The sequence below is a fragment of the Podarcis muralis genome, chromosome 11 (genome assembly GCF_964188315.1).
Source record: "Podarcis muralis chromosome 11, rPodMur119.hap1.1, whole genome shotgun sequence".
Taxonomy (NCBI): domain Eukaryota; kingdom Metazoa; phylum Chordata; class Lepidosauria; order Squamata; family Lacertidae; genus Podarcis; species Podarcis muralis.
In genome coordinates, this window is record NC_135665.1 from 6,668,303 (window position 1) to 6,694,404 (window position 26,102).

The 26,102-nt window shown below is 43.4% G+C and overlaps 1 protein-coding gene across 3 annotated transcripts in view; it reads right to left on the reverse strand.

Moving 5' to 3' along the window:
- Positions 1–8,783: 8,783 nt before the first annotated feature.
- The window catches only part of RASEF (RAS and EF-hand domain containing), a 39,915-nt gene continuing 22,596 nt past the window's right edge, over positions 8,784–26,102 (reverse strand). For all 3 annotated transcript variants that reach the window (XM_028748786.2, XM_028748788.2, XM_028748785.2), the window contains 9 exons: positions 24,396–24,487; positions 22,571–22,805; positions 21,020–21,157; positions 20,105–20,252; positions 17,771–17,852; positions 16,115–16,229; positions 14,711–14,830; positions 14,244–14,320; positions 8,784–12,101 (listed from right to left, as the gene is read on the reverse strand). In XM_028748786.2, the coding sequence (XP_028604619.2) occupies positions 11,996–12,101; positions 14,244–14,320; positions 14,711–14,830; positions 16,115–16,229; positions 17,771–17,852; positions 20,105–20,252; positions 21,020–21,157; positions 22,571–22,805; positions 24,396–24,487 (1,113 nt within the window). In that variant the 3' untranslated portion in view covers positions 8,784–11,995. The remainder of the gene's footprint in view (positions 12,102–14,243; positions 14,321–14,710; positions 14,831–16,114; positions 16,230–17,770; positions 17,853–20,104; positions 20,253–21,019; positions 21,158–22,570; positions 22,806–24,395; positions 24,488–26,102) is intronic.

The window sequence follows — 26,102 nt, forward strand, 5'->3', positions numbered from 1 at the left end:
GTGTCCCAGTAGTGATGATGTATGGAAGTGAGAGCTGGACCATAAAGAAGGCTGATCGCCGAAGAATGGATGCTTTTGAATTCTGGTGCTGGAGGAGACTCTTGAGAGTCCCATGGACTGCAAGAAGATCAAACCTCTCCATTCTGAAGGAAATCAGCCCTGAGTGCTCACTGGAAGGACAGATCCTGAAGCTGAGGCTCCAATACTTTGGCCACCTCATGAGAAGAGAAGACTCCCTGGAAAAGACCCTGATGTTGGGAAAGATTGAGGGCACAAGGAGAAGGGGACGACAGAGGATGAGATGGTTGGACAGTTTTCTCGAGGCTACCGGCATGGGTTTGACCAAACTGCAGGAGGCCGTGGAAGACAGGAGTGCCTGGCGTGATCTGGTCCATGGGGTCACGAAGAGTCGGACATGACTTAACAACAACAACAACAGGAGCCACCCCTCCCAATCCACCCTGAGCTGGCAGTCTCCAGTCAGGCTGACCCAACCTAGGGTAACCCAGGGACCACCTTGCTTGCAAAGGAGAGCTCTGCACCAGCCCTGCATCAATGCCTCCACTGAGACGGCCATTGATCCTGATTGGTGATGCTTCAAGGTTAGGCCTAAAGCAGGAAGAGAGAGCCAATAGCCAGCTCTTCTCAAGAAGATGCAGCCAGCAGTCAGGGTAGATCTTGGCCTTTTGACAGGCTCTTCCTGCTAGATGTTTGTCTCGCCAGAGTGGTGCATGCTCTAGTTATCTCCCACTTGGACTACTGCAATGCGCTGTACGTGGGGCTACCTTTGAAGGTGACCCGGAAACTTAAACTAATCCAGAATGCGGCAGCTAGACTGGTGACTGGGAGTGGCCACCAAGACAACATAACACCGGTCTTGAAAGACCTACACTGGCTCCCAGTACATTTCTGAGCACAACACAAAGTGTTGGCGTTGACCTTTAAAGCCCTAAACGACCTCGGTCCAGAATACCTGAAGGAGCTTCTCCACACACACACACCCATCGTTCTACCTGGACACTTAGGTCCAGTGCTGAGGGCCTTCTGGCGGTTCCCTTGCTGCGAGAAGCCAAGTTACAGGGAATCAGGCAGAGGGCCTTCTCGGTAGTGGCACCCGCCCTGTGGAATGCTCTCCCACCAGATGTCAAAGAGAAAAACAACTACCTGACTTTTAGAAGACATCTGAAGGCAGCCCTGTTTAGGGAAGGTTTTAATGTTTAATAGACTATTGTATTTTAGTGTTCTGTTGAGGGCCGCCCAGAGTGGTAGATGGTAGATGATGAAGATGATGATGATGATGATGTTTGGCTCTTCTCCCACCCTGACAGCCATAAATTGCTCCTGGCCATCCAGCCCAACTTTGGATGGTTCATGGCTGTCCAAACCTGACTCTGATTCCCAAGTCCCAAGAATGGCAAAACAAACTCTGAGTTTGTAGAAATGGCAAAATTGATGGCAATTATTAGCGGCCTCTCAAATCAGAGAATAATTAGAGAGTGGGATGGAGTGAAGGAATACATGAAAAAACATGGTTCTGGAATTGAAATATTAATAGAGAATGTGTAAAACATGCCGGGGTAAGCAAGAAAAGAATAATAGAATCAACTGAATAATTATTAAATTATAACAACACAACAAGATGGAAGAAGTAAAATATTGAGATCACACGTGGGTGAAGGGGAGTGGGGGGTATATGGGAACCTATAATATCATTTTATAATATAATTTGGTAATTGTGTTGTATTTACATATAGCAAAGGGAAGCCTAGAGCAGTTAGATATATTTTAATTTAGGTAATCTATGTAATAGGCTTATGTCAGAAAATGAATATGGATTTTGAATTTGATGGTTGTATTTTATTTATTTATTTTTTTGCTTTTGAAATATTTTTTTTTAAAATAAATAAATAAATAAATAAGGTCCAATTCGGCTCAGGGCTCAGCTGAATCTGGAGCACCACTCTACTTACTGTGGAAGCGCCAATCCTCAGTCACCATGTCTAGCATTAGGAAATCACCTTTTGTTGAGAAGGGGTGGGAAACCTGAGGCCATCGCGATATTACAGGACTCCCAGCTCCCATCAGCTCCAGCTACTACGGCCAGTGGTCAGGAATGATGGGCGCTGGAGGCTAGCAACATCTCAAGGGCCACAGGTTCCCGCAACCCTACGCCAGAGCCTTACCTTTTGCCCTCCGACAACTTCTGCCATCCAAATGTGAACAGCTACCCTTTGCCTGTTTGATCCAGCCCTGTGGAATCTTTCCAAGGTGCCAGCAAAGTTATGCATAGAATTAGCAATCCAGAGGCCAAATCTTGACACTGAAATTAACACTCTTTTTGTGAACGCTTTCAAAGCAAAAAGGCATCATTATTGAATTTTTCTCCATATTTGTTTGCCAATAATTCGCCTTTCAAACCCATGACAACGTTTCCACGTAAACAAGATGGTTCAGACTCATATAATTTTATACATTAAAGTGAAAGCCTAATTAGCCTCCAAGTCAAGCCGATTATGTCTTGTTTGCTGTAATATTCATCCAGATACATAAAATATACTAAGCAGTGTTCCATCTGAATCCTATCAAGCAAAGTTACTGAAGCATGAGGCCTGCGCAGGCAGTGAAGCAGAAGACCATGCTATTACATGGATAAATGCTCCAGAGTTACTGAAGCAATGCAAAAACAATCACAGAACATGGCTTTTTGAGGTCTCCCATGCAACTCATTTTTTAAAAATAGAGAAACAGGGAAAAGCCATTCACTACCCAGAGGCCTCTGACTGCCCCCACTGCTAAAGAGGAAAAAGCCATTTCCCTTCTTTAAAAATTAAAAAATAATAATCCAGAAGAAGAGTGACAATTAGAAACAAAAGATGCACAGGGATTTTTCTTTGGTCCAGACCAATCGTTCATGGCATACGGTAATAAACCAAGCCCAGACTATGTGCCGAAAAGCAAGCGCAAAACCCGAGGGCGTGCAAATGAAGCTGAAAAATGAATCATTAATTTCAGCTGACGTTTCCGCTTGCCAGCACATTCAGGCATTTTCGCAAACAATAGAACGGTCTATAGCCTCTCAACCACAATGTAGGGGATGTTAAATTCTATTGAGGGCTTGGCAGGAAGTGCCTAATCCCACAGGGGTCTTCCTGGTGCTTTAGGCCCTGCTGAGTGTAGCTCAGTGTTTGATGCAGGGTCTTCTTGGTGTCAGCACCAGTATTAAGTGTGTCACTGACAGGGATCCACCAGCTACTTCCATGAGGTATTTTAGTAGAGGCCTTCCCGACCACTCTTAAGTGAATTATTGGCAAGGCTGCTGATCCATTTTCAATAATTGCTGCTTGCTGTTTGGCTGTTCCATTTGTTGATTCAGCTGCTGCTTTTCAACCTATTGTAAATGATCTTATTTTCAAGTTGCAGTCCATTTTGGGTCATATATATTAAAAATAATAATAACTGGTCTGTACTTTTTATCAGGGACGCGGGTGGCGCTGTGGGTAAAAGTCTCAGCGCCTAGGGCTTGCCGATCGAAAGGTCGGCGGTTCGAATCCCTGCGGCAGGGTGCGCTCCCGTAGTTCGGTCCCAGCGCCTGCCAACCTAGCAGTTCGAAAGCACCCCCGGGTGCAAGTAGATAAATAGGGACCGCTTACTGGCAGGAAGGTAAACGGCGTTTCCATGTGCGGCTCTGGCTCACCAGATGCAGTTTGTCACGCTGGCCACGTGACCCGGAAATGTCTCCGGACAGCGCTGGCCCCCGGCCTCTTGAGTGAGATGGGCGCACAACCCTAGAGTCTGTCAAGACTGGCCCGTATGGGCAGGGGTACCTTTACCTTTACTTTTTATCAGTCAACAAAGCTTAATATTTGCAATTAATGCAAATAATGTACGTGCGCAGTTAATGCTTGAGAGGTGCCTATGAATGAAAACCTTAGTCATCTTTTTCTTAAAAACACCACAAAACAAAGCGCAAGGTTGGCGAAAAGATGAGCTCATCATACAACTATTGTCTGATCACTATAAAAGATATACAAACACACACAACCCTCACACACTGCTATACACAGTGCAAAAATGATACTTGTAATCAATGCTATTTTTCTAGAAAAAGAGGTGCCGAAACTCACCATGAACGCCTCCCTTGTTCTCTTAATAATGGCAATGGCACCCACCTGAGTTTCTGCTGGAAAAAAAGCCCTGCTTTTAACAGAAAACAAGTGAGAATAGTGACCCCTGGTGGCAAGGACTTGGGCTTTGCTTTGAGCAGCAAAATGCTTTGGCAGTGCAATCATCAAAACAGATGCAGAGAATTTGTGCAGATGACTTTCCAGTAATTCATGAAAGTACCCTAAAGGTTGATCATTTCGGTTCTCAGTGCTCTACATGCAATTAAAATGAAAAGCAGCCGAGCAGCAGAGATTGGTCAGTTGCGCTACAAGTGACCAGATTTAATTAAAGCAACCTATCAACACTGCCACAATAAGGATTTTATTATTATTATTAACAGAAATGATTTAACTAAGAAGCCATTACCACATATTACTGACAAGCTACCGTTACTGGGCAGCGTGCTTGCAATGTGGAGGCACAGTCAACCACAAGTTGGATCACAGTAGCGTTTTTCCTCCAGGGTACCTCCAGATTCATTGCACATTCGTCCTTGAGAAGCTAGGCAAGGTTGGTTGTTTAATGAGCATTCCTTCTGATTCGTCTGCAGGGAGGTTAGACGACGTGTCAAAACAAGGGCATTATCCCGCATTTTCCAGTTCACCTTCCTGTCACTTTACCTAAAGCAAAAAGTGGATTTGTTGCGCAAGGCCTGCCAATAAAATTTCACTTTGCAACCTGATTTTTTGGGGGACGTGATTGAATACCACCCCAAAATAATGAAAGTCTGGAAGTGCCCCTAGCTTCATTAGCGATTCCTCTTCTCGCCCCACAATTCAAATGGCTGAACAACAAGCAGTATTTACAACAGCAGTACGTCTACAGTGTTTTTAAAGCAAAACATGAAAATGCACATTCGATATCTCTAATCACCCACCCAACCTGATCAAACAGGGTTACAATAACTACTCTAAGGTTAATATATTATGTGCCAGACTTTGCCTAGAGCAAAATATAATTTTTATTTTTAATGTCAAATGGTTAAACAAAAATATCCTCCAGAAGGAGAGGGAGTGCCTGACAAGACTTTTAGCTTGAAACATTCCTCTGCAATAACCTAGTTTTTTTAAAAAAAACATATATTTTTAATGATTATTTTCCTTTATGCCTATCTGTCCTGAGGTATTATCTTCGTTGGAAAAGAAGGGGTTCAGTTGGGCAATGCTGCCCTCATGTGGTACCATTTTTATATACTATATTTAAAAATGCGTAAGCTTTTATTCCATAGAAATTCCTTGGTTGTCATTTGCAGAATTCAGTTCTTTTGGACCACAGGACAACTTCTCTATATCTAAAATCTGAAGGGAGTTTTAGCTTGTATAAGTTTTAAAGGAAGCAAAATCTACAAATCTGACTAAAACCAGGGCAGCAATGTGAAACCAGAGTAAGTGAGCAGCACTGCAAGTTGGTCTGTATGACACAGAATGATGCTAGGAGCTCCTTGTAGGAGCCAAAAGCATCTCTCTCTCTCTCTCTCTCTCTCTCTCTCTCTCTCTCTCTCTCTCTCTCTCTCTCTCTCTCTCTCTGCATGGCTATTTTCATTACAAGCCCTGCAAGGTGAGATTTGAAAGGTTTGATGTGCTGCCTGCATCGCAATGACAGAAAATCATTCTGAATTGATTGCTCTGAAAGGCTGAATTACTCCATGTGGTCTTATATTTGATTGTAAAAGGAGAAAAGAGTTTGTCGCAGGGTGGGGCGAGCCACACACCGCCCTGCACAGAAGAAATTGCGTGGCTGAAGATAGCTAGAGATCCCCAAAGCATCTGAGTCGAAAAGAAATTATTTAAGAAAGCATGGAGGATTGCAAAGACAAACGGGGAAGTGGGAAATTCCGCAAATATCAGTGGCCTGGACCGGCCCACCCATGAGGCAAGATGAGGCGGTCGCCTTGGGCAACAGGATTCACAACTGCAGCAGATGGAGTGACAACGACACTCCATGGAGGCTGGACCTTCCACCTTCTCTGCAGTCCCCACCCCCAATTCTGCTTCGCCAGGGGCTTCTCAGTAAATAGGAGGCGCTGCTGTTTTCCTCCCATCCCTAGAGAGGAAATGGTTGGGGCAGCCCTCTGGGGTCTCCTGGACTTTGCACCCACCCACTGTGGTTCTGACAGCAGCCTTTGATTGTGAGCCAAGACCCTGCTCCGTGATGAAATAAGACAAATGGACACAAGTATTTTAGGTTAATGGGCTAAAAAGGGCCACAACTTTATTGGTTACAGAATGTGAGTGGTATTGGCTTAGGCACTGGATCCGAACAGACTATACCTGACTCCTCCCCTCTCTGCAGGGAATCACACGAGGGTTAAAAACCTGCAGGGGGAAGCTTGTTGGTGCAAATCAACTGGAAGCTTTCCCCAGAGTCACCAGAGGGTCGTACTATGGCCCTAGCCACCACCTGGGCATCAGACAGGAACCATGACCGCTGGACTTACTTTAACAGAATACCCTTCAAGTGGAGGGGTAGGTGATGGCCACAACCCATGACACACAATGCATTTTCCAATGCCTAACCGCCTAACCTTACAAAGTTGTGGCAATTTGCTATGAGGTAGGTGAAAAACCAAGTGGCTGGAGCCAATCTGCCAAGTGGAAAAAATTCCTACCAGCCCCTTGGGCAACCAACCAAGGTCCATAGCAAGGTCAGGTGCTGAAGCAAAGCCTAAAGGGTGGACAGGCGGGTTATCTAAGGGAGCAGGGAACGAGGAGCTTGTAGGGTCTGTGGCCATTTTAAATGGCTAAACCATGCCCCCAGCCTGCCAGATTGGCTGGCTGGAGTGCGTGACGCAGGCCCAGGACTCCAATGAGCAGGGGGCCCAGCCACCACCACCCTGCAGACACGGGAAGCGATTTCTGCTCACAAGACCTCCCCTCTGGGAAGAGGAGAGGCTTTCCCACAAACCGTTGATTTGATCTGGCCCCCTTGTTCCCAGTGTAGGTCTTCACCCACTTTCCCCTCCTTTCCTGGCTGGGTGGGGGCGCCATTTTGTGGTTCACCTCAGCTGCCAAAATGTCTTGCGCAGGCTCTGGCAATGAACGAAGAGTCCATATTGGATTGGGCATCTGTATTTTGAAAGGAATGGCACCTCTTTGTGCAGTGTGTGTGTATTTGGGTAAGGAAAGAGCCTTCATGAGGAAGGAAAAAAAATGTCCATTTATTCCCCCACCACCACCAAAAAAATTGCACTGCATAGTACTGGAGAGGACAAAATGCAGTTTTTTTAAAAAAACTCCATTTAAAAATACTTTTTTCTGCTCTGAAACATGAAGCCATTTAGATTCAGAATTATGCCTGTATTGATAATTTTAGTAGGGACAAAACAAAATTGCAAGGAGAGAAAAATTGGGAACAGCCCTGCCTTTAGTTTCTTTGTTCACGACAGTAAGATTGCCAATTGGTATTTTGTAGTGATTGCTATCTACCATCTAATATGCTTTTTAAAGAACATACGCAAGAGGAGAGAGGGACAGGGCCCCAGAAAAGTTAAATCTGCATTCACTGTAGATCAAGATGCCAATCCTCACATGCCAATTTGGGTGCACACTCCAACCCACCCAGAGTGTGTTTGTATGCGTGTGTATGTACATTATACATGGGATGAGATAGAGGAAAGATAATCGCCCTCTTTCTCTCACACACCTCTCCATCCACCCATCTGTGTGCACATTGTGAGCGGATGAGCAGGACATGTGGAAATATGGTTTGTGGAGGGTGAACCGATTCACAGGGACTCCTCCACCTCCAATGCATCCACACAGCTGAGCAGTGAGGAAACAGCTGAGTGTTGGGGAAGCAGGGCTGTCGCATATTCATGTTATGGCGCGCGGGGTGGGGGGGTGCTGTTGCACTCAAGCGGGACTGCTGAGGGGAACCAAGCCACCTGCCAGGTGCTGGCAAAGCTTCTTCAGATGTGTAATAGAGGGAAACCCTCCGCCATCTTATACTTAAAGAAACAAGCACCCTTCTAATTCTCTTGCCCACCCCTCTCAGAAGTCACTGAATATCCATACACAGAGATACAACTTTGTTGGGGGGGGGGGAAATATACGGTCCTGTAAAAGTGAAATGAATCCTAATTCATTATTTAAATGAATGAATGAATAAGTGCAAAGACATACACTTAGAATGAAAGACTTTTTAGCTCAGGAATTTGTTCTGAGCACCAGAAGTAGACTGAACTTACAGTCCTATACCAAATCAGTCAATCAGTCAATCCACTCCTGATTAATATCCTCCAGCTGCTGCTGCTGCTTCTTCTTCTTCTTCTTCTTCTTCTTCTTCTTCTTCTTCTGTGGTGGGGAGGTCATGTGTTGTCATCATGTTTAAACAATTAGTAGCCAGAAACCAATGCCAATATACTTCAAATCACCTAGAGGCCCACCAGGAAATCCTAGTTGAGATTCTGCTCACCTCTGACTTACAGAACAGAGTTTCACATGGTTTAATTAGGCATGCTTACTAAGATGGCAATCCTAGACTGGAGCAAGTCCCACTGAACACTTAAGAGTACTTAACTTCTGAGTGGGAAAAGCATAGGATCACAATGTTTGCAACTACCTAACAGAACCATATTAGAAAGACTTCAAAAATGACATTTTCAATAAAGAGAGTGCTCATTCATGTTTTATAGAGCATTTTAATTCTAAGACATTTTGGTGCGGCATATTTTGGCTCATAAAAACTATTGGCACGTGTTTAAAGGCCAGCTACCAAAGCACTTTGCTAGCAGATCAATTATCTAAGGAGGCCAAAACACAAAGATCATTGGCTTTAAAAACAGCACGGTATGTGTTAACATTTCAGAAGCTAAAGACAGTAAGTGACAGACAATGGTATTGAAGTGCTAAATGCATAAAAATAAATCTTATGTACATAATTTATGAGAAACAAAATCATATAAAGATTTTCCATCGAAAATAAATATACATGTATATGGTAACATGGTCACTAAATAAATAAAGACTACTTTTGCAGTTAAGACTACAAGTACTCAACAAATCAACAAGAAAATTAGTTGTACAAAGTGGCTGAGTTCTGCTAACCAAACATATGGGCACAAACATATTCAGGACTGGCGTGTCCCAGTCCAGTGTCCCACATTGTGCAATGAGTTGCTGTGAGTGGAGGAGAAAGGAAAAGATCTCCTTGCACTCCAGCAGGGATGGGGAACCCACGGTCCTCTGGTGTTATTGGACTCCAACTCCCATCAGCCCCAGCCAGCAAGGGCAACAGTCAGGGATGGAAAGAGTGGTAGTCCAACAACATCTGGAGGGACACAGGTTCCGCAATCCTGTACTACATTTCATGGCATGAATGGAACCGCTCTTTCCATTGAAATAGACAGGGATTTCTTGGCACGTGGCAGGATTCGTATTTGTACCGCTCCAATCTATAAAGGATGATTTGCTAGGAAGTTGGCAACTTCAGATATAGAAACTAAAGTTGCAAAAGTGCAATCATGCTGGTTTTAAACTGCTGGCTGTTGTCGAGGTAACAAAACCAGTACTTGGGTTTGGCGGCCCCTGCTACTGTAAAGGCATTTCAAAGACTTGTATAAGCCCTGATGCTGAGTAGTTTATACTTATTTTAACACTTCAATTTTTGTTTGCATATCAGACTTGTAACCCATAACCGTGAATGCTTCAAGATTACTGCCACTGGTGCTTTAAAATAACACCTAGAAATCTTTAAAATAAATCAACCTGTGAAAACTGGAAATTCTGGGCTCGATTGTTAGGATTTGAGTATAAATGTATGTATAAAAGGAGGACATGCAAATCAGTTCCAGTGCTCTACTCAGCACAGATTTGCATCCGAGTTGGCTAATTACAAACATTTGTATTTTCATTTCACCCCAATTTTAAACATTTCCATTGTCCCCAATTCTCTGTTTGCAGTTTTTCCTTGGATACATTGCTTACACCAAGATGGAGCACCTGTAGCCCTCCAGAGGTTGTTATCTTTGGCTACTGGCTGTGCTGGCTTGTAGCTGAAGGGAACAGAAGTCCAACAGCATCCCAAGGGCCACAGATTGGCTACTCCTGAGCTACAAGTAAAGCAATATACCCACCCCTCACAACCCAGGCAGTTCTATTGAGACTTGCAGAATTTAGACTAGTTTTCTAGGTTGCTGTTTCACAGACATGAACAGCTAACAAATGCTTCAATTGCAAACACTTTCCTCACTATGATAAAGCATGGGAAAGCAAAATAAAATCTATACATCTATAAAAATAGACTAGTTTTTATAAATTAGTTATAAGGAAAAAGATATGAACCTATAAATGCAGTAAAATATTTAACGTATATAAAAGAGCCCAAGTTTCTTAGCTCAGTCAACAAACATTTGCATGTACAAATCTCCACCAACTTCCCATTCCACAGGTCAGAAAAAAGCCCTTGCTTCAGGTAGTAGTTATCAGTAAGAGAGGTCAGAATCAACCCTCTAATTTTGTATGCAAGAGTTTTTGTTCTCCATTGTTTTATCTGTTGGGGGCCTTTCCCTTTCTTTCCCTTTAGATTGTTTGAACTCAGGCCCACTGCAAAGTTAACTATTTCCAGATGAGCTGCAGAGGCTTGGATCAGCTGTTTGCCTAAGCTAAGTACAGACTACTTAGGGTGTAGCCTGTGAAAGCTGCTGATCTAAATCAGTTAGCATTAGAGCTCATTATTTTGAAGGTGGGAAGAAAAGACCCATATTTAACTCCACTGCATTATGAGAATATTGGCATGTGGGGAGCAGGTCTTTCAACCAAGGGCACATGACAGACCTAAGCACTAGTTCTCACAAGGGTCATGAGCCTGTGCTTGGGCTATACCTCTTGAGATGTGGGATGCACACAAATTAACTCTCTTCAGTAACAAAAATTGGACTATATCCATTGTTAGTCCTCACAGTAGTCATTGAACCTGACAGGCATGACTAACTTCCACCCATGAATTTCAGTGGCTCACTCTGATTAGAACTTAGTTGGATTTTCTCCACCCAGAAAACAAGATGCCTGAGGGGGAAAGAGGTTCTAGCTTAGCCTTCTTCAAAACCTGCTTAATTTACATTTTACTACAAACACATCCCCTGCAACTGGGAGCACTCCAAAGCTGTACAGCCCAGACATGGGTTCATCACCACAGTGACAGCTAAGACACATTTCATTTATCCTGGTCAACTGACATGTATGGCTTCTAAAAGGAGAAGCAAGCCTGAATGGTGAATTCTTCCCCAAAGTTCCTAAATGACGTCAGGGATGCATGATAAGTTTAGCTTTTGACACAGCCACATTTTCCTTTCCAATGCAGGTTCATTTGCCTAGAGGTTGACTGCTGCCATGTTTCCTTGAGAACCCGATGCAGCGCAGAATGCAGGGGGAAGTTAAGAACTGCAGAACTCCACTCAAAATAGACATGGAGCAAGTTTCAGGTCGGGGATGAAATTTCACGAACAGCAGCAAATGTCTCCCAGGAGGTCAGAGAATGAGCTTACATATTTACATGTATATTTCGAGTAAAGAGGATGCCTTGCTTCAACATTTCTTGGGCAAGTTGTCTTTAAAAGGCACAGGCGGTTTGCAGCTGGTTCTTGCACACAGGAACCGATGTCTCAGGAGTGTCTGGTTCTGCTTCTGAACTGAAGGTCCCAGACTCCCTGGCTTGGTTTTGCTCAACAGACTTCCAAAGAATCTGAAGCTGCTGAATGGATGTGGCAACTCAAGAGTAATGGTTCTCAGGTTCTTCTCTACGGAACAATCTATGCCTAAATCCTTCATTACTCCTTTTCTGCCCCAGCCACAGGAATCTGTTTCTTTGGGGCAAAAAGAGGGCTGGATTGTCTCTAAACACCACAGCAGTTTTTGGTGAGAGACGGCTTCTTTAATGATGTCCCAGTCAGGTTTGTCACAGACTTGTCCTCCTCTTTGTCACTCCTTTTTCGCACTTCTCTGAAAAATAATAGTTTGGTATGATTACTAGCAGACCTGACTACAACCCAAAACCTGCATACTCAACCGAACCAAGTTTGAGTTTGCTAGTTGCCTTTCACATGCCATGGATTCACTATCAGCCAGGATTTTGTCTTCCTCTCTCTCCCCTTGTGGTTTACTATCTAGCCTCATAAAAAGTTCTCCAACACTTGCACACTATTTTGTGACATTTTGGTTGGCCTAATAAAAGGTACTGCTCTAACATGTAGTTGGGTTGCCTTTACTTTCTGCAGTCCTGTGAACGGCTTGCTATATTGGGTCCTATTTGCTCTTGGTAATATAGGAAGCAGGCTTACACCAGGTCAGACTATTAATCCATCTAGCCTGCCAATGTTTGCTCCAGGGATAGGGAAACCCTTTACCCCTGACCATTGGGCCATGTCCACCAACATCTGGAGGAACCACAAATGCCCCATTCATGTTCCCCATTCATTCCCTGTTCAGCTCTCACGGTCTCAGAGAGAGATGAGCCTCTCTCAATACCTGCTACCTGAGATACTTTCAACATGAGAACTCAAAAGATTGAACCTGGGACATTCCATGCACAATGGCCCTTGCCACAGATCTATGGTCCTTCACCATGTAAAAGTAGAGAAATTAAAATGCAGTGTTATAATCTACATGCTCAAGAGGCTGTGGCAGAGGTGACCAATGTTGTGCCTCACAGATCTTGCTGGTACAGTGGTACCTCGGGTTAAGTACTTAATTCGTTCCGGCGGTCCGTTCTTAACCTGAAACTGCTCTTAACCTGAAGCACCACTTTAGCTAATGGGGCCTCCTGCTGCCGCCGCGCCGCCGGAGCACAATTTCTGTTCTCATCCTGAAGCAAAGTTCTTAACCTGAAGCACTATTTCTGGGTTAGCAGAGTCTGTAACTTGAAGCGTATGTAACCTGAAGCATATGTAACCCAAGGTACCACTGTATTCCAATTCTAATCATGGCTGACATTGGCCATGCTGATGGGAGCCAATGGGAGTTGGTCCAACAATATCTGGAGGAGTCCTCCTCAGCTTCCCCTGGAAACATTATTGGAGCAAGCAAATTATTTTCTTCAGTTTGGAAGCAGTCAGGAAAGATCACCACTAAAGCACCTCTAGAGTTTTGGAGTATGTTTGTTCATGGTCTGCAACCACTCTCAAATATAAACCCCAGAAAACAGGTTTCCCACTCTAGGATGAACAAAATGGTTAAAATCTCAATTTTGTCATAAAGTGGAGAACATTTCAGGTCTCGAATAATTCATTTAGTAGTCTGAAAATTAGAACTAAGAGGTCTGTTTTCCATCAACTGTTTGGGTTATATAATTGCTCTGTACTTGCTCCCTGGAAATCTCTAATGCACTGCGCTATTTAAAGGGTAGCGCCTGAAAATTCCTGGAAATGAATCATACCACAAGGCAACAATTAACTTTGAATTGATACTTTCAGATAAGTGGATTGTTCCACCTCTGCTGCACCTGTTGCCATTGGAAGATAAGGGTTTTTCGCTGTGCTCCGAATGAACAAGCAGCGTTGCCTCTTTCCAGGAATCCAAATACTTATTTTTATTAATTCAAGAAGGGCTTTTGAAAACAAAACAGCTTGCCGTAAAATGTAGAAAAATGATTCCAGAAACCACCTAATTTTTTCGTATGAAAGGTCATATATTTCAAGCAGCATAGGGACAAATAATTTATGTTTGGGTACTGAAACAAACAGCATTTGTTACAATTTGGAAGACAATTATTAAGAGGCTTAGGGTACAGTATGTTCCTTTGCTTAAGGTTTCAAAAGCCCTTTGAGGCTGCTTCCTAAGTTACAAAGTTCCTGCACAGAAAGCAATTCCACACAGGACTGCATGAGAAAACAATGTATCGCTCAGCGCATGAAACAAGAGCACACAGGTATTTCGCACTTGACGTTCTCCTGGGAAGCAGCTTTCCGGGAGACGCCATCGCACGTAACGCAAGGTTCATGTTCATTTTACACAGAAAGAACATCTGTGCAGGTTTTTATTTTTTTAAGACGTGAAATGCCATTTAGCAGATCTGACTCCCCTCGCCCAAAAAGAGAAACAGTGCAAATGGGGTTAAGAAAAAGTAATTCGTATCTTTCAACCTACCGAGCAAGATGAAGTACTGCCTCCACAATATTAGATCCATCTTTAGCACTTGTTTCACAGAACAACGCACTGTAGGTCTAGGTGAAAAAACAAAAACATATGCATGGAAGTTTTCCTTCCAATAAATTCATTAAAATACACAAGAACACCAGAGAAGAAGCTAACCTACAGGAGGTACAGTTCACTAGCCACAGTTGTTTCTGCGTGCTTTGAGGTACCTACCTGAATAAAGGTTGCCAAAACACCAGCCAGCGACAAACCATAAATTTGCAGCACATTTCAAACTAAGCACTTATTAAGTGTCATCCAATACCAATGTTTTTAAGTGAATTACAATCTCAGTTCTTTATGACTTGACTCTCGTAAATCCAAGATCTGACACTATCATTTTAATACATTCATCCAATCCTCCCCTTCCCACTGCCAAGTCTTTCTTGACTGTGAGCGATGGGTTCTGTAGTTCTTACCATGGCCAGCTTCTCTCCATAGTTTATCGGCACACATTTCTGTCCTTGCTCAGCAAGCACCTGGCGAAGATCGGCTTTGTTGCCTACCATCATGATTGGAATGTTTTCATGGGTTGCATCCTGCAAGAACACAGTTTGTTTTGGGTTTTAGGGGTTGCTGGAGCTTGAGACACTAAGCTCCAATTAGACATTTAAACTTCTGCTGTCAAAAAGTACAAGGTCAAATTTCAATGGACGTCAGTTAGATTATACAGTGGTACCTCGCAAGATGAATGCCTCGCAAGACGGAAAACTCGCAAGACGAAAGGGTTTTTTGTTTTTTGAGCTGCTTCGCAAGACGATTTTCCCTATGGGCTTGCTTCGCGAGACGAAACTTCTTGCGAGTTTGTTTCCTTTTTCTTAACACCGTTAATACAGTTGCGACTTGACTTCGAGGAGCAACTCATAGAACGCGGTGTGGTAGCCTTTTTTGAGGTTTTTAAAGACTTTGGTGATTTTTAAAGCTTTTCCAAAACTTTCCTGACACCGTGCTTCGCAAGACGAAAAAAATCGCAAGACGACAAAACTCGCGGAACAAATTAATTTCGTCTTGCGAGGCACCACTGTACAGGCACATTTATCAAGCTATATTGAATACAGTAACCACACTGAAATGGAATTATCTGATTATAACATTTAAAAACAAAGGGAGTTTCCATTTTAAAAAAGAGAAAAGAACATCCCACCTTCAACCCTCCTGGTCAATGTTTTATTTAGCCTTTATTAATGAAAGCAAGTGCTTGCCCTACATTGGTCAAGTCAATACATGAATTGGCTGTTTATCCAGGGAAGCAACAGACATTTCCTGTGACTCACAGTGGCTCAGAGCAATGCTTGCAGTTACCTGTGTACCAAATCCCTCTTACAACCTAAACCAGTGGTGAGGAACCACGCCCACTTGTCCCACTCCTGATGTCAGGTGTGATTTGAGGTGGGAGCAGGTGTGGCCACAGCTGTGAAGGAACTGATGGGCACTGACAGGGATCCCCACTAGGGAGTTGCCAGCTGAGAAGTCCCTAGTGCAATTGAGCATGTTTGCTTTCTCCATTTGGGAGAAGCAGTTTGACTCCCAACCACTTGCTCTACAATGGAGCTCCCTCCCCCGCAAACATCTGCGGAGGAGAAAATGTTGCATCTGGAGAAAGTAGTTTGAATCATAGCTACTTCTTCCAGACCTCAAAGGGGCTCCCTGAAATTGCCAATCAGCTTATTGGCTGTTACAGTGACCTCCTTTGAATTTGGTCAGGTGTCAGTCTCACAAATAAATACAGCACTCCAGAAGAAGCTCACTGGATTTAAGTGGGAATCTTATGTACACCGAGTTGGAAGCATGCTCCACAGGTTTCACATAGGCAAAATCCTTACCGCAATCATATCCACCCATTCTCGTACATTCAGGAAACTCTTTTCACAGGTAACGTCATATAGTAGAAGTACCCCATCTGCTCTTCTGAAGTACGATTTAGCAATACTTCGGAACCTTTTAAGAAAAAGTTACATTTAAAACCGCACTAGGTTTTACCACACTAATAATAACTCTTTTGTTGTTATTTTTTCCAGTCTGATCTATACACGAGTTCAATGAACTCAGTAGACCAGACCCAGAGACCTGAACCCATTTGTTGTGCAGGCAGGAGAAATATTGGCGAGTCGGAGGCACCTGCTAGTCCAATCTGTGGCCAAGTCTTCTAAGATAATAATTTGTCTCCAAGGAAACAGAAAGCAAAGCATCCCAGTGTCTGGACCCCTGAATGCTGATGGGTAGCAAGAATTTGGTTTGGACACTACAGTGATACCTCGGGTTACATACGCTTCAGGTTACATACACTTCAGATTACAGACTTCGCTAACCCAGAAATAGTGCTTCAGGTTAAGAACTTTGCTTCAGGATAAGAACAGAAATCGTGCTGCGACGGCACGGCAGCAGCAGGAGGTTCCATTAGCTAAAGTGGTCTTCAGGTTAAGAACAGTTTCAGGTTAAGAACGGATCTCCGGAATTAAGTACTTAACCCGAGGTACCACTGTATTAGCATCACCATTACTGACCTAGTGCAAGATGTACAAACTTTTGTGCTAACTTTTAAACTTAAGGAAGGTGGCACCTCATTTTTTTTAAAAAATGTAGATTGTATAAGCTGCAGTCATTAGGCATTGAAAGTAATGGCACGATTCAAACATTGTTGATGGGGAGCCCAGGACCAGACTGGACTTTAAAGGCTAACATGCCAGAATTATCCTTAAATTGTACACATAAAAAAACTGAATGGGAAATATATGTGCCCATTTATATTGTTATATAGTTAAGGCTATACTGAAAGCTTCCTGAGTTGGTGCAGAGATGCCTTTGTCTAAAGATGACTTAGTTATTAATACACCTCCACAGAGTCATATGTGTGATTAATTTGGGGGTCTCTTTCCCTCCCTGAAACATGCCACCACTCATGTTTTATGTATAAATGTATTGCATTGAATGAATATCCTGCGTTGTACGAAATAGTTTTAATATAATGGAAAAGGAAAATTGATGAAAACCACGGTATGTTGCCTCAAGGCATTCAGCATCCCAGGCTGAAGGATTTCAATATAAATGTACTATGATGCACTAGGAAGCCTTTCTGTACATAACTTTCGAGAAATATGGTAGGAATGGCAAAAAAAAAAGGAAAAAGGAAATTTGCAAAAATATAATGAATTATATTGATCTTATTGGTTTCCCACCCCCAGATCCTCATAGTAATACACAAGTGGGAAAATGTTTATAGAAAAGTTGCAATCTCCCTGGCCATACTGTTCATTAATAACAATCCCAATTCATTACAGCTTACCTACTAATGCATTTTTCATATCGCATGGATATCTTCAACCAGCTTCACTGCACAGCAGCAAACTCAACCCACTTTTATGCAAGTACAGGTCAAGACTGAGGCTTGCATTTTCACAGATTTGATCTTAATTATTGCTTCTCCCTTTGAAATTTGGTATGAGATCTAACCCCAAGGTACAACCCCAGGTCACACTAACCTCTCTTGTCCCGCCGTGTCCCACAGCTGCAGCACTGTAGGTTCCCCGTCAACAATGAGCCTCTTCATTTGAAAGTCAACACCTTAAAAAAAAAAAAATACAGAATCCATTATAACCTTTAACAGAGGAATACGAAGGCAGAGGAATAACTTAGTGCAGCTTTCCCCAACCTCCAAATATTGTTGGACTCCCAAGTCCCCATTGTCCTTGACCGCAGGCCATGCCATCTTGGAGTCTAATAATGTCTGGAAGACACTCTGACATAACTCTACGACAATTGTGATGACAATATTTAATTTAAGTTGAGGTGAGCATCATGGTGTCCTCACGGTGCTGATGAACTACAACTCCTATCACCCCTGTCCATGGGTCATGCTGTCTGAGTCTGATGGAGTCTACAACAGCTGGAGAGGCCCATGTTGGCTACACCTGATTACTTTCCTGTTAATGAAGATTAAAATATATGCAGAAATAATTATATTAACTACATTTTTCAATACTTGGCACAGGTATGACACCATTTCCATATACTGATAGTACTTCTATTTAACATACCCTTTAAGAGAAAGAAACATACAAAAGGCACAGGCATTTTCAGATTGCATAGATCAGGCACGTCCAACTCCCAAGAGACTGCAATGTACTCACAGTATAAAAAGACTGCAGTGATCTACCCATTATTTATTTGTTTGTTTGTTTGTTTGTTTTGCTCCAACAATTGACCAGAGGCACCCCATGTAGGTTGCGATCGACCAGTTGGACATGCCTGACATAGATTAAAAACTGCATCAGTGATGCAGTTACAAGTGAATAATAGTAAGGTTTTAGCAGAGTCAATGTTAAGTGCCCCGCCCAGACACTTACTGGTTGACAGGAATGCTGTCTTCCAACAGTGACTCAAATGAGATTCTCCATTAAGTAAGTGCATTTGATCATTGCACATTTTATCATCTTTACAAAATCCACGTGCACAGAATACAGATAACAGAGTAAAAATGTACACCACTTGCAGCAGCTAAAGAAGGACTGGAATACAGTGGTACCTCTGGTTATGAACTTAATTCATTCTGGAGGTCCGTTCTTAAACTGAAACTGTTCTTAACCTGAGGTACCACTTTAGCTAATGGGGCCTCCCGCTGCCGCTGCCTCGCAATTTCTGTTCTCATCCTGAAGCAAAGTTCTTAACCCGAGGTACTATTTCTGGGTTAGCGGAGTCTCTAACCAAGTGTCTGTAACCTGAAGCATCTGTAAGCCGAGGTACCACTGTATATAAATGGTGCCTTTCACCTTCACAATACAATTAGCCCACAGGGCTGAGAGTGGGGAAGCCTTTATTCATGCAGAAGTCTCACAATATTTGGCTAATGGCAAGTTACTGGGAGGCTTCATTCCCCATCCCCATTCCAACCATGGTTTCTTCAAGTGGATGTTGCCTCCTGGGTGGCTGTCATTTTCCTCCTCTATCTCTGCTATAGGACAAAGGGTCCAAACTATGCCTCTTCCTTTCACAATAATGGCAGCCAGGTCAAATTAGCAGGTGAAATAAAGATTAAAAAAAATGTCCAGTAGCACCTTATAGACCAACTAAGTTTGTTCTGGTATAAGCTTTCGTGTGCATGCACACTTCTTCAGATACACATAGCAGGCAGCTGTGTACATCAGGCATAGGCAAACTCGGCCCTCCAGATGTTTTGGGACTACAACTCCCATCATCCCTAGCTAACAGGACCAGTGGTCAGGGATGATGGGAGTTGTAGTCCCAAAACATCTAGAGGGCCAAGTTTGCCTATGCCTGGTGTACATTGTTCTTCCTTAACTGGTGCAGCAGAGCCTGATTCCTTAACATATGTAGCAGGCAGCTATGTTGTACCTTGTTTTTTCTTAACTAACTGCAGGGACAAGGAGCCCAATTTTCACTATAAAGGCAGCAATTATTTACAGAGTCGAACCCCCTGCCAGTGATTCGAATGGAGGTTGCCCCCCACCATGTGGTGAGTGGTCTTACAAAATTAGACCCCATTTGTGCCAGTGGGAACTCCACACCCCCCCAAGGTCCCTGGCTGCTTAAATAAAAAAGGCTCCCATCCTGAATTGCTGCCTTTACAGTGAAAGTTGCCTGCAGTTAGTTAAGAAAAAGCAAGGTAAAAGGGAGCTGCCTGCTACATATTACACACATACCTACTGTGTCCATCGGGAGCAGAACACACCCACTGCTGCTTATATTTTAAACCTAGGGTTTTGGCTCAAGCCTCCTTCAAAAGTGATACAATATCACTCCAATCTGTTGTGACCAGGGTGCTGACACCCCAGAAGGGAAAAATCCGACGAACATACCTAGAGTTGCGCTGGTGTTCCCTCGAAATTCGTTTTTGCAAAGCCTCATAAGGAAGCTAGATTTTCCAACAGCTGCATCCCCAGCAAGAACTATCTTGTAAGCTTTCTCTGAGCTTGGGTATCTGGAGCTGCAGTCTGGAGAGTCCGACTAAGGGCAAACAAACACACGTAAGATTGACATTCATGAAGTGTACAAACCGCCTCTCGTCTACAGTCAACAATCTCATTCCTACGGCAGCTTGCATCCTCAATAGACAGAAGCACGTGTCTATTCCAAACCATCCAATGGAGTGTCGGACTTGTCTTTCTTAAACAGCTGCCCTTCATGTCACCTGGCAAATGTCTTTAGAAACCAAGCATGAGTTTTTAAATTTCATGAAGTAGCAGGGTGACAGGGAGGAAATCTGCCATTTAAAAGAATACTAGTCAAATATTACACTGTTCAAGCCCTTAAAGGTAAAGGGACCCCTGACCATTAGGTCCAGTCGTGGCCGACTCTGGGGTTGCAGCGCTCATCTCGCTTTACTGGCCAAGGGAGCCGGCGTACAGCTTCCGGGTCACGTGGCCAGCATGACTAAGCCTCTTCTGGCGAACCAGAGCAGCACACGGAAACGCCGTTTACCTTCCTGCCGGAGCGGTACCTATTTATCTAATTGCACTGCGTGCTTTCAAACTGCTAGGTAGGCAGGAGCAGGGACTGAACAACAGGAGCTCACCCCATTGCAGGGATTCGAACCGCCGACCTTCTGATCGGCAAGCCCTAGGCTCTGTAGTTTAACCCACAGAGCCACCCGCAACCCATGTTCAAGCCCTTAGATATGTCTAAAGCTGAAAGGGGGGTCCTCAGACTAAAAATTTCTCCACCCTAGGTCAAAAGTATCTGTTGGCTTTCAGGTGAAACCTGTGGAGACATACCTGTGGAGACATGACAGGGAGACATTTCCTTATTGAAGCTCCAGAGCTGCTTCGACTGACTGGGTGGGTGGGCTTCCAGTCCAAGACGGTGCCGACGTCATCAGGACTATATACCTCTTCATCTCGGATATCTGGGACCTGCAGAGACCAGCAAGGGTTACCAACTTCCACAATGACCTCAAATTAGCCTTAGGAAGGGCAGAAGTGGATCAAAGCACACAGCAGTGTCTCTCTTTTTTGGAAATAACTTCACACTGCATTTTCAACAGAGACAGGATATAAACATTGCAGCGTGGGGCAAGCGTAAAAAGATTCCAGGCCGGGGGGGGGGGGTGAGAGAGGGTTTCCCCCAAAATATGTACAATGTTAAGTAGCAATAATTAAAAGTCACACTATCTCAATCATTTTGAAAATCCAAATGAAACAATTAGGGAAGCCAGGTTCTAAGGGGTCATGGAATTTTGTTGGCTAAAGGGGGGGCAAGGGTTAAAAAAAGACTGAGAAACACTGACACAGAGGTAAAATATTAGCAGAGCAGGGAAGGCTATTTTCTCCCTGCCCTCTGATGTCCAGGGTTTGCAACTTATGCATGGCCTTTTCTGCTCAATATAATATATTGTTATCATTAATAATAATAATAATAATAATAATAAACTTTTATTTATACCCCGCCCTCCCTGGCCAGAGCTGGGCTCAGGGCAGCTAACACCAATAAAATTACAATAAAACAAAATAGGGGGGAAACAAACAAACAAAAACCAGTTTATTAAAATATGTGTTAAAATGCAATTTAAAATGCAGCCTCATTTTAATAGAAGCCCATAAATCAAAACCATAAGGGGAGGGCAACATAAGGGTCAGACCGCGTCCAAACCAAAGGCCAGGCAAAACAGCTCTGCCTTGCAGGCCCTGCGGAAAGATGTCAAGTCCCGCAGGGCCCTAGTCTCTTGTTACAGAGCGTTCCACCAAGTCTGGGCCAGTACTGAAAAGTACTGGACAAACAACCATACTCAATGAATGGAGATGAGGGGAGGGCGAGAGACACAGAGCCAAGGAGCTACATGATCTATGGGATGGGGCACAGTACACCCCCCTTCCCCTTCCATATGGTGTATCCTTCAAACATATGAAGAAGGCTTGCATAATACCTAAGAAGTGGCTTCCACAATCTTGATTTTTTGGGGGCTTGCAAATTACCATAGATGGTTATCATTCTCTCTGATATGTGGGCCTTGAGTAGATCACTGCCATATCAAACATGCTGTCCTTTGTGGATTAGCATACATTTCATTCATGAATTTTATTTTATTTTAATCAGGTCTCTACAAAAACCATTCTGTGTACTCACAAATCAGACGTGTGTGAGCAACCATTCCACAAAATAAACCTCACAGCCACATATTGATTCCTCCCCCTTTTGGTCTGTGCGTACACAGTAATAACTCAGACCCAGTGCTTTATTTCTTACTTATATGAAACTGTTGGGTTCGCTGAACAGGTAGCAAGTAGTAATTTTGTCTCTTTTTAAAATGCAGTTAAGTCTGGACTTACATCTGTATCAGACGCATCACCCGTAAAGCTTTCACGCAGACCCTGTGGCCTCTGAGAAATCCTTTGGTGTTTAGATTCCACTTCTGAATCATAATCATTTGAATCTCTCAAGGTAGACAAGCCACTGTCAAAGCAGCTTTCGGGCAGGCTGTCAACCTCGCAGTTTGTCCTCTGCATAGGGTCACAAAGGGCCAGGGAATCGTAGTCTTCATCCATATAGGACGAATGGTATGACCTGAATGGAGAAACAACATTCCATAACATTGGCTGACAAAGTTCCTTATCTACAGCCAAATAATACTGGTGTGCCGAAGGGCCACAAGACACACACTGCATGCCATTTTTCTGCCTTTCCAGAACAGCCCAGCTGCAAGTCCTGCTTCCATTTCCCCCACTAATCCTACTCAGACACACACACACACACACGATCACTCAAGCTGGGCCACTGTTTTGAGTTCTCTCTCTACTACCTTGGAGTCTCTGCTACCACCACCCTCTCATTTTGCTTTCCTCATCACCTCTTAGTTCAAATCTAATGCACATGGTTAATGGTCTTCTAATTTTGAGTCACAGAGTTGGAAGATAGTTTCCAAATTCCCTGAGATACACTTTGCTAAGGAAACGTTGTTGTTGTTTAGTCGTTTAGTCGTGTCCGACTCTTCGTGACCCCATGGACCAGAGCACGCCAGGCACCTCTGTCCTCCACTACCTCCCGCAGTTTGGTCAAACTCATGCTGGTAACCTCGAAAACACTATCCAACCATCTCGTCCTCTGTTGCCCCCTTCTCCTTGTGCCCTCCATCTTTCCCAACATCAGGGTCTTTTCCAGGGAGTCTTCTCTTCTCATGAGGTGGCCAAAGTACTGGAGCCTCAGCTTCACAATCTGTCCTTCCAGTGAGCACTCAGGGCTGATTTCCTTCAGAATGGATGCGTTTGATCTTCTTGCAGTCCATGGGACTCTCAAGAGTCTTCTCCAGCACCATAATTCAAAAGCATCAATTCTTCAGCGATCAGCCTTCTTTATGGTCCAGCTCTCACTTCCATACATCACTACTGGTAAACCACTGGAGGACTGATTAATGTTTTGGCTTTCTGCAGATATGAAAAAGTTATTCCAGTTCTTCACTGAACAGGGAACAATGCACGTTCAAGAAAAGAATGTTGCAAGGACCTTGCTCTGAAGTTCAATGAACATTTACTGTCCTTGAAGCTGCCGCATGATATTCTAGAAACGCTTGCAGTGCCAACCCCAAGTTTGCAAAATTATTCATCCGGGTAGAAATGCCGAGAACAGTTAGTGTATGGGAAGTGCTAACTTTACTCTGGATGGAATCCAAATGGGTTGTTCCTAATAGTCAGCTGGCAGAAGCATGTCCCTTGTTGCTCGCTGATCATTAACTCCACTAGAGAGCAGCATGGGGTAAGGCAGCCAATCAACGCGTCTGGATCTACCAGCAACTTTAATCACTTAAAACAGAAGATTAGGGATGTGAGTCTGTGCTCTTTACATGTCTCAGAAAGGCATTAAGCATTCCCAGTCCTCCTAGATTTAAATAGGGCAAGTTCCAATGAACAGTGGCTTCCCCCATCACACACAAACACAGAATTGATACAGAGGGAAGACGCTTAGCTCTAACTTTTTCCCAACTGTGATGCTTTGCTGGCATTGCAGGCCTCGAAACACAGTAGCTTAGAACCAAGCCTCATCAATTTCAGCGAAAAGTATTTTCAGAAAGTGCATGTGTTTAAAGGATCACAGCCTGAAAGGTCTCCTTTAAATTGCTAAGATCTGAAAAAAATAAAGTAACACCTGTATCAGTTCTACCTGTCATATCGTGGATTTTGGGGAGATTGGCCACCGCTGCATTTCGGACTGCTTCTGGCGAGAGTATTCCCTGGAGAAGTGTTTGTCAGACGCTGAAAAACATAGGTAAAGAAAGCTTTTCAGAACACCTGGCTTCAGTGCTACCTTGGTTTAAGAACAGCTTAGTTTATGAACAACTTGGATTAACGCTGCAAACCCGGAAGTAGGTGTTTTGGTTTGTAAACTTTGCCTTGGAATAAGAACATGTTTCGCTTCCTGTTGAGTGTGTTCCATTTGTAAATTGAGTCCCCAGCTGCTGTGGGAAAGCACGCCTTGGCTTAAGAAGGCTTTGGTTTAAGAACAGACTTCCGGAACGGATTACACCGGTAAAACTTGCAAAAATGTATAAAACATGTAATAAGTGTTGGAAATGTAAAGAAAAAGAGGGAACGTTTTACCATATGTGGTGGGAATGTAAGAAAGTGAAGAGTTTCTGGGATATATAATGAATTGAAAAAGATGTTAAAATATACTTTTGTTAAGAAACCAGAAGTCTTTCTTTTAGGGATTACAGGAAAAGAAATAAGAAGAAAAGACTGTAAATTATTTCAGTATGCAGTTACGGCAGCAAGAACTTTATTGGCCCAGAAATGGAAACAAGAGGAAATACCGACGATTCAAGAATGGAGAATGAAATTGACGGACTATGGGAAATTGGACAAATTGACTGGGAAAATAAGCTATGTTCGAAACCAAAAGTTCATCGAAGATTGGGGAAAGTTTGTAGATTATCTGAAAAATGTATGTGATGTGCAAACAACGGTAGCGGGGTTTCAAGAAGCACTGTAAAAGTTTAAGATGTATTGTTAAAAAGAAATAGAAAAGGGGGGGAAGTTAAATGGCAATACAATGAAGGGAATGCGTATTGAAGAGTAATTACGGATGATTACCAGAGAAACTGAAGGAAGTCCAAAAAGAGTAATTTGTTAAAATTTGGATAAAATTGGACAATTGTGCTGGAAAATTAATAAAAAATTATATGGAAAAAAAAAGTTTGTAAACCAAGGTACCACTGTACTCTTTAGCTAACAAATGGTAGTCCTGATTCTGGACATTTTTTTTTTGTTATTTTGGAATGTTCAAAACCAAAGGGTAGTATTGAACATTGGGCAGGTAGGGCAACAATCTCCCCCACCCCGAAACTGATTTTGAGGCTGCACAGAGGGCTGTGGGGTGAAGAGAAGAAGGTAACGTCCTGCTTTGCAAGCAGAAGTCTGGTCCACTTTGACACTAGATAAAACGCAAAGCAAGAGCTACACTAGCTGAACAGCAGTCAGCCCCTTTTCTGTGGTCCAATCAGGGGCAAAATAGTGTAAATGAAGGATTTCCATGTGAGGGGTTTTTGTTTGTTTTTTGCCCACCTGTTTTTCCTTATGTGACTGAAACATAATTTAACCTATATGGAGAAAAGTTCCAGTACATTAGCTTTGCAGAAGAGAACACCATATACTCTCTGGTGGCAACCATAATTCCTAATTTACCAGGGAGTAAGCTTCATTTAAGGGATGCGGGTGGCGCTGTGGGTTAAACCACAGAGCTTGGACTTGCCGATTAGAAAGTTGGCAGTTCGAATCCCCACAACAGGGTGAGCTCCCGTTGCTCGGTCCCTGCTCCTGCCAACCTAGCAGTTTGAAAGCAGGTCAAAGTGCAAGTAGATAAATAGGTACC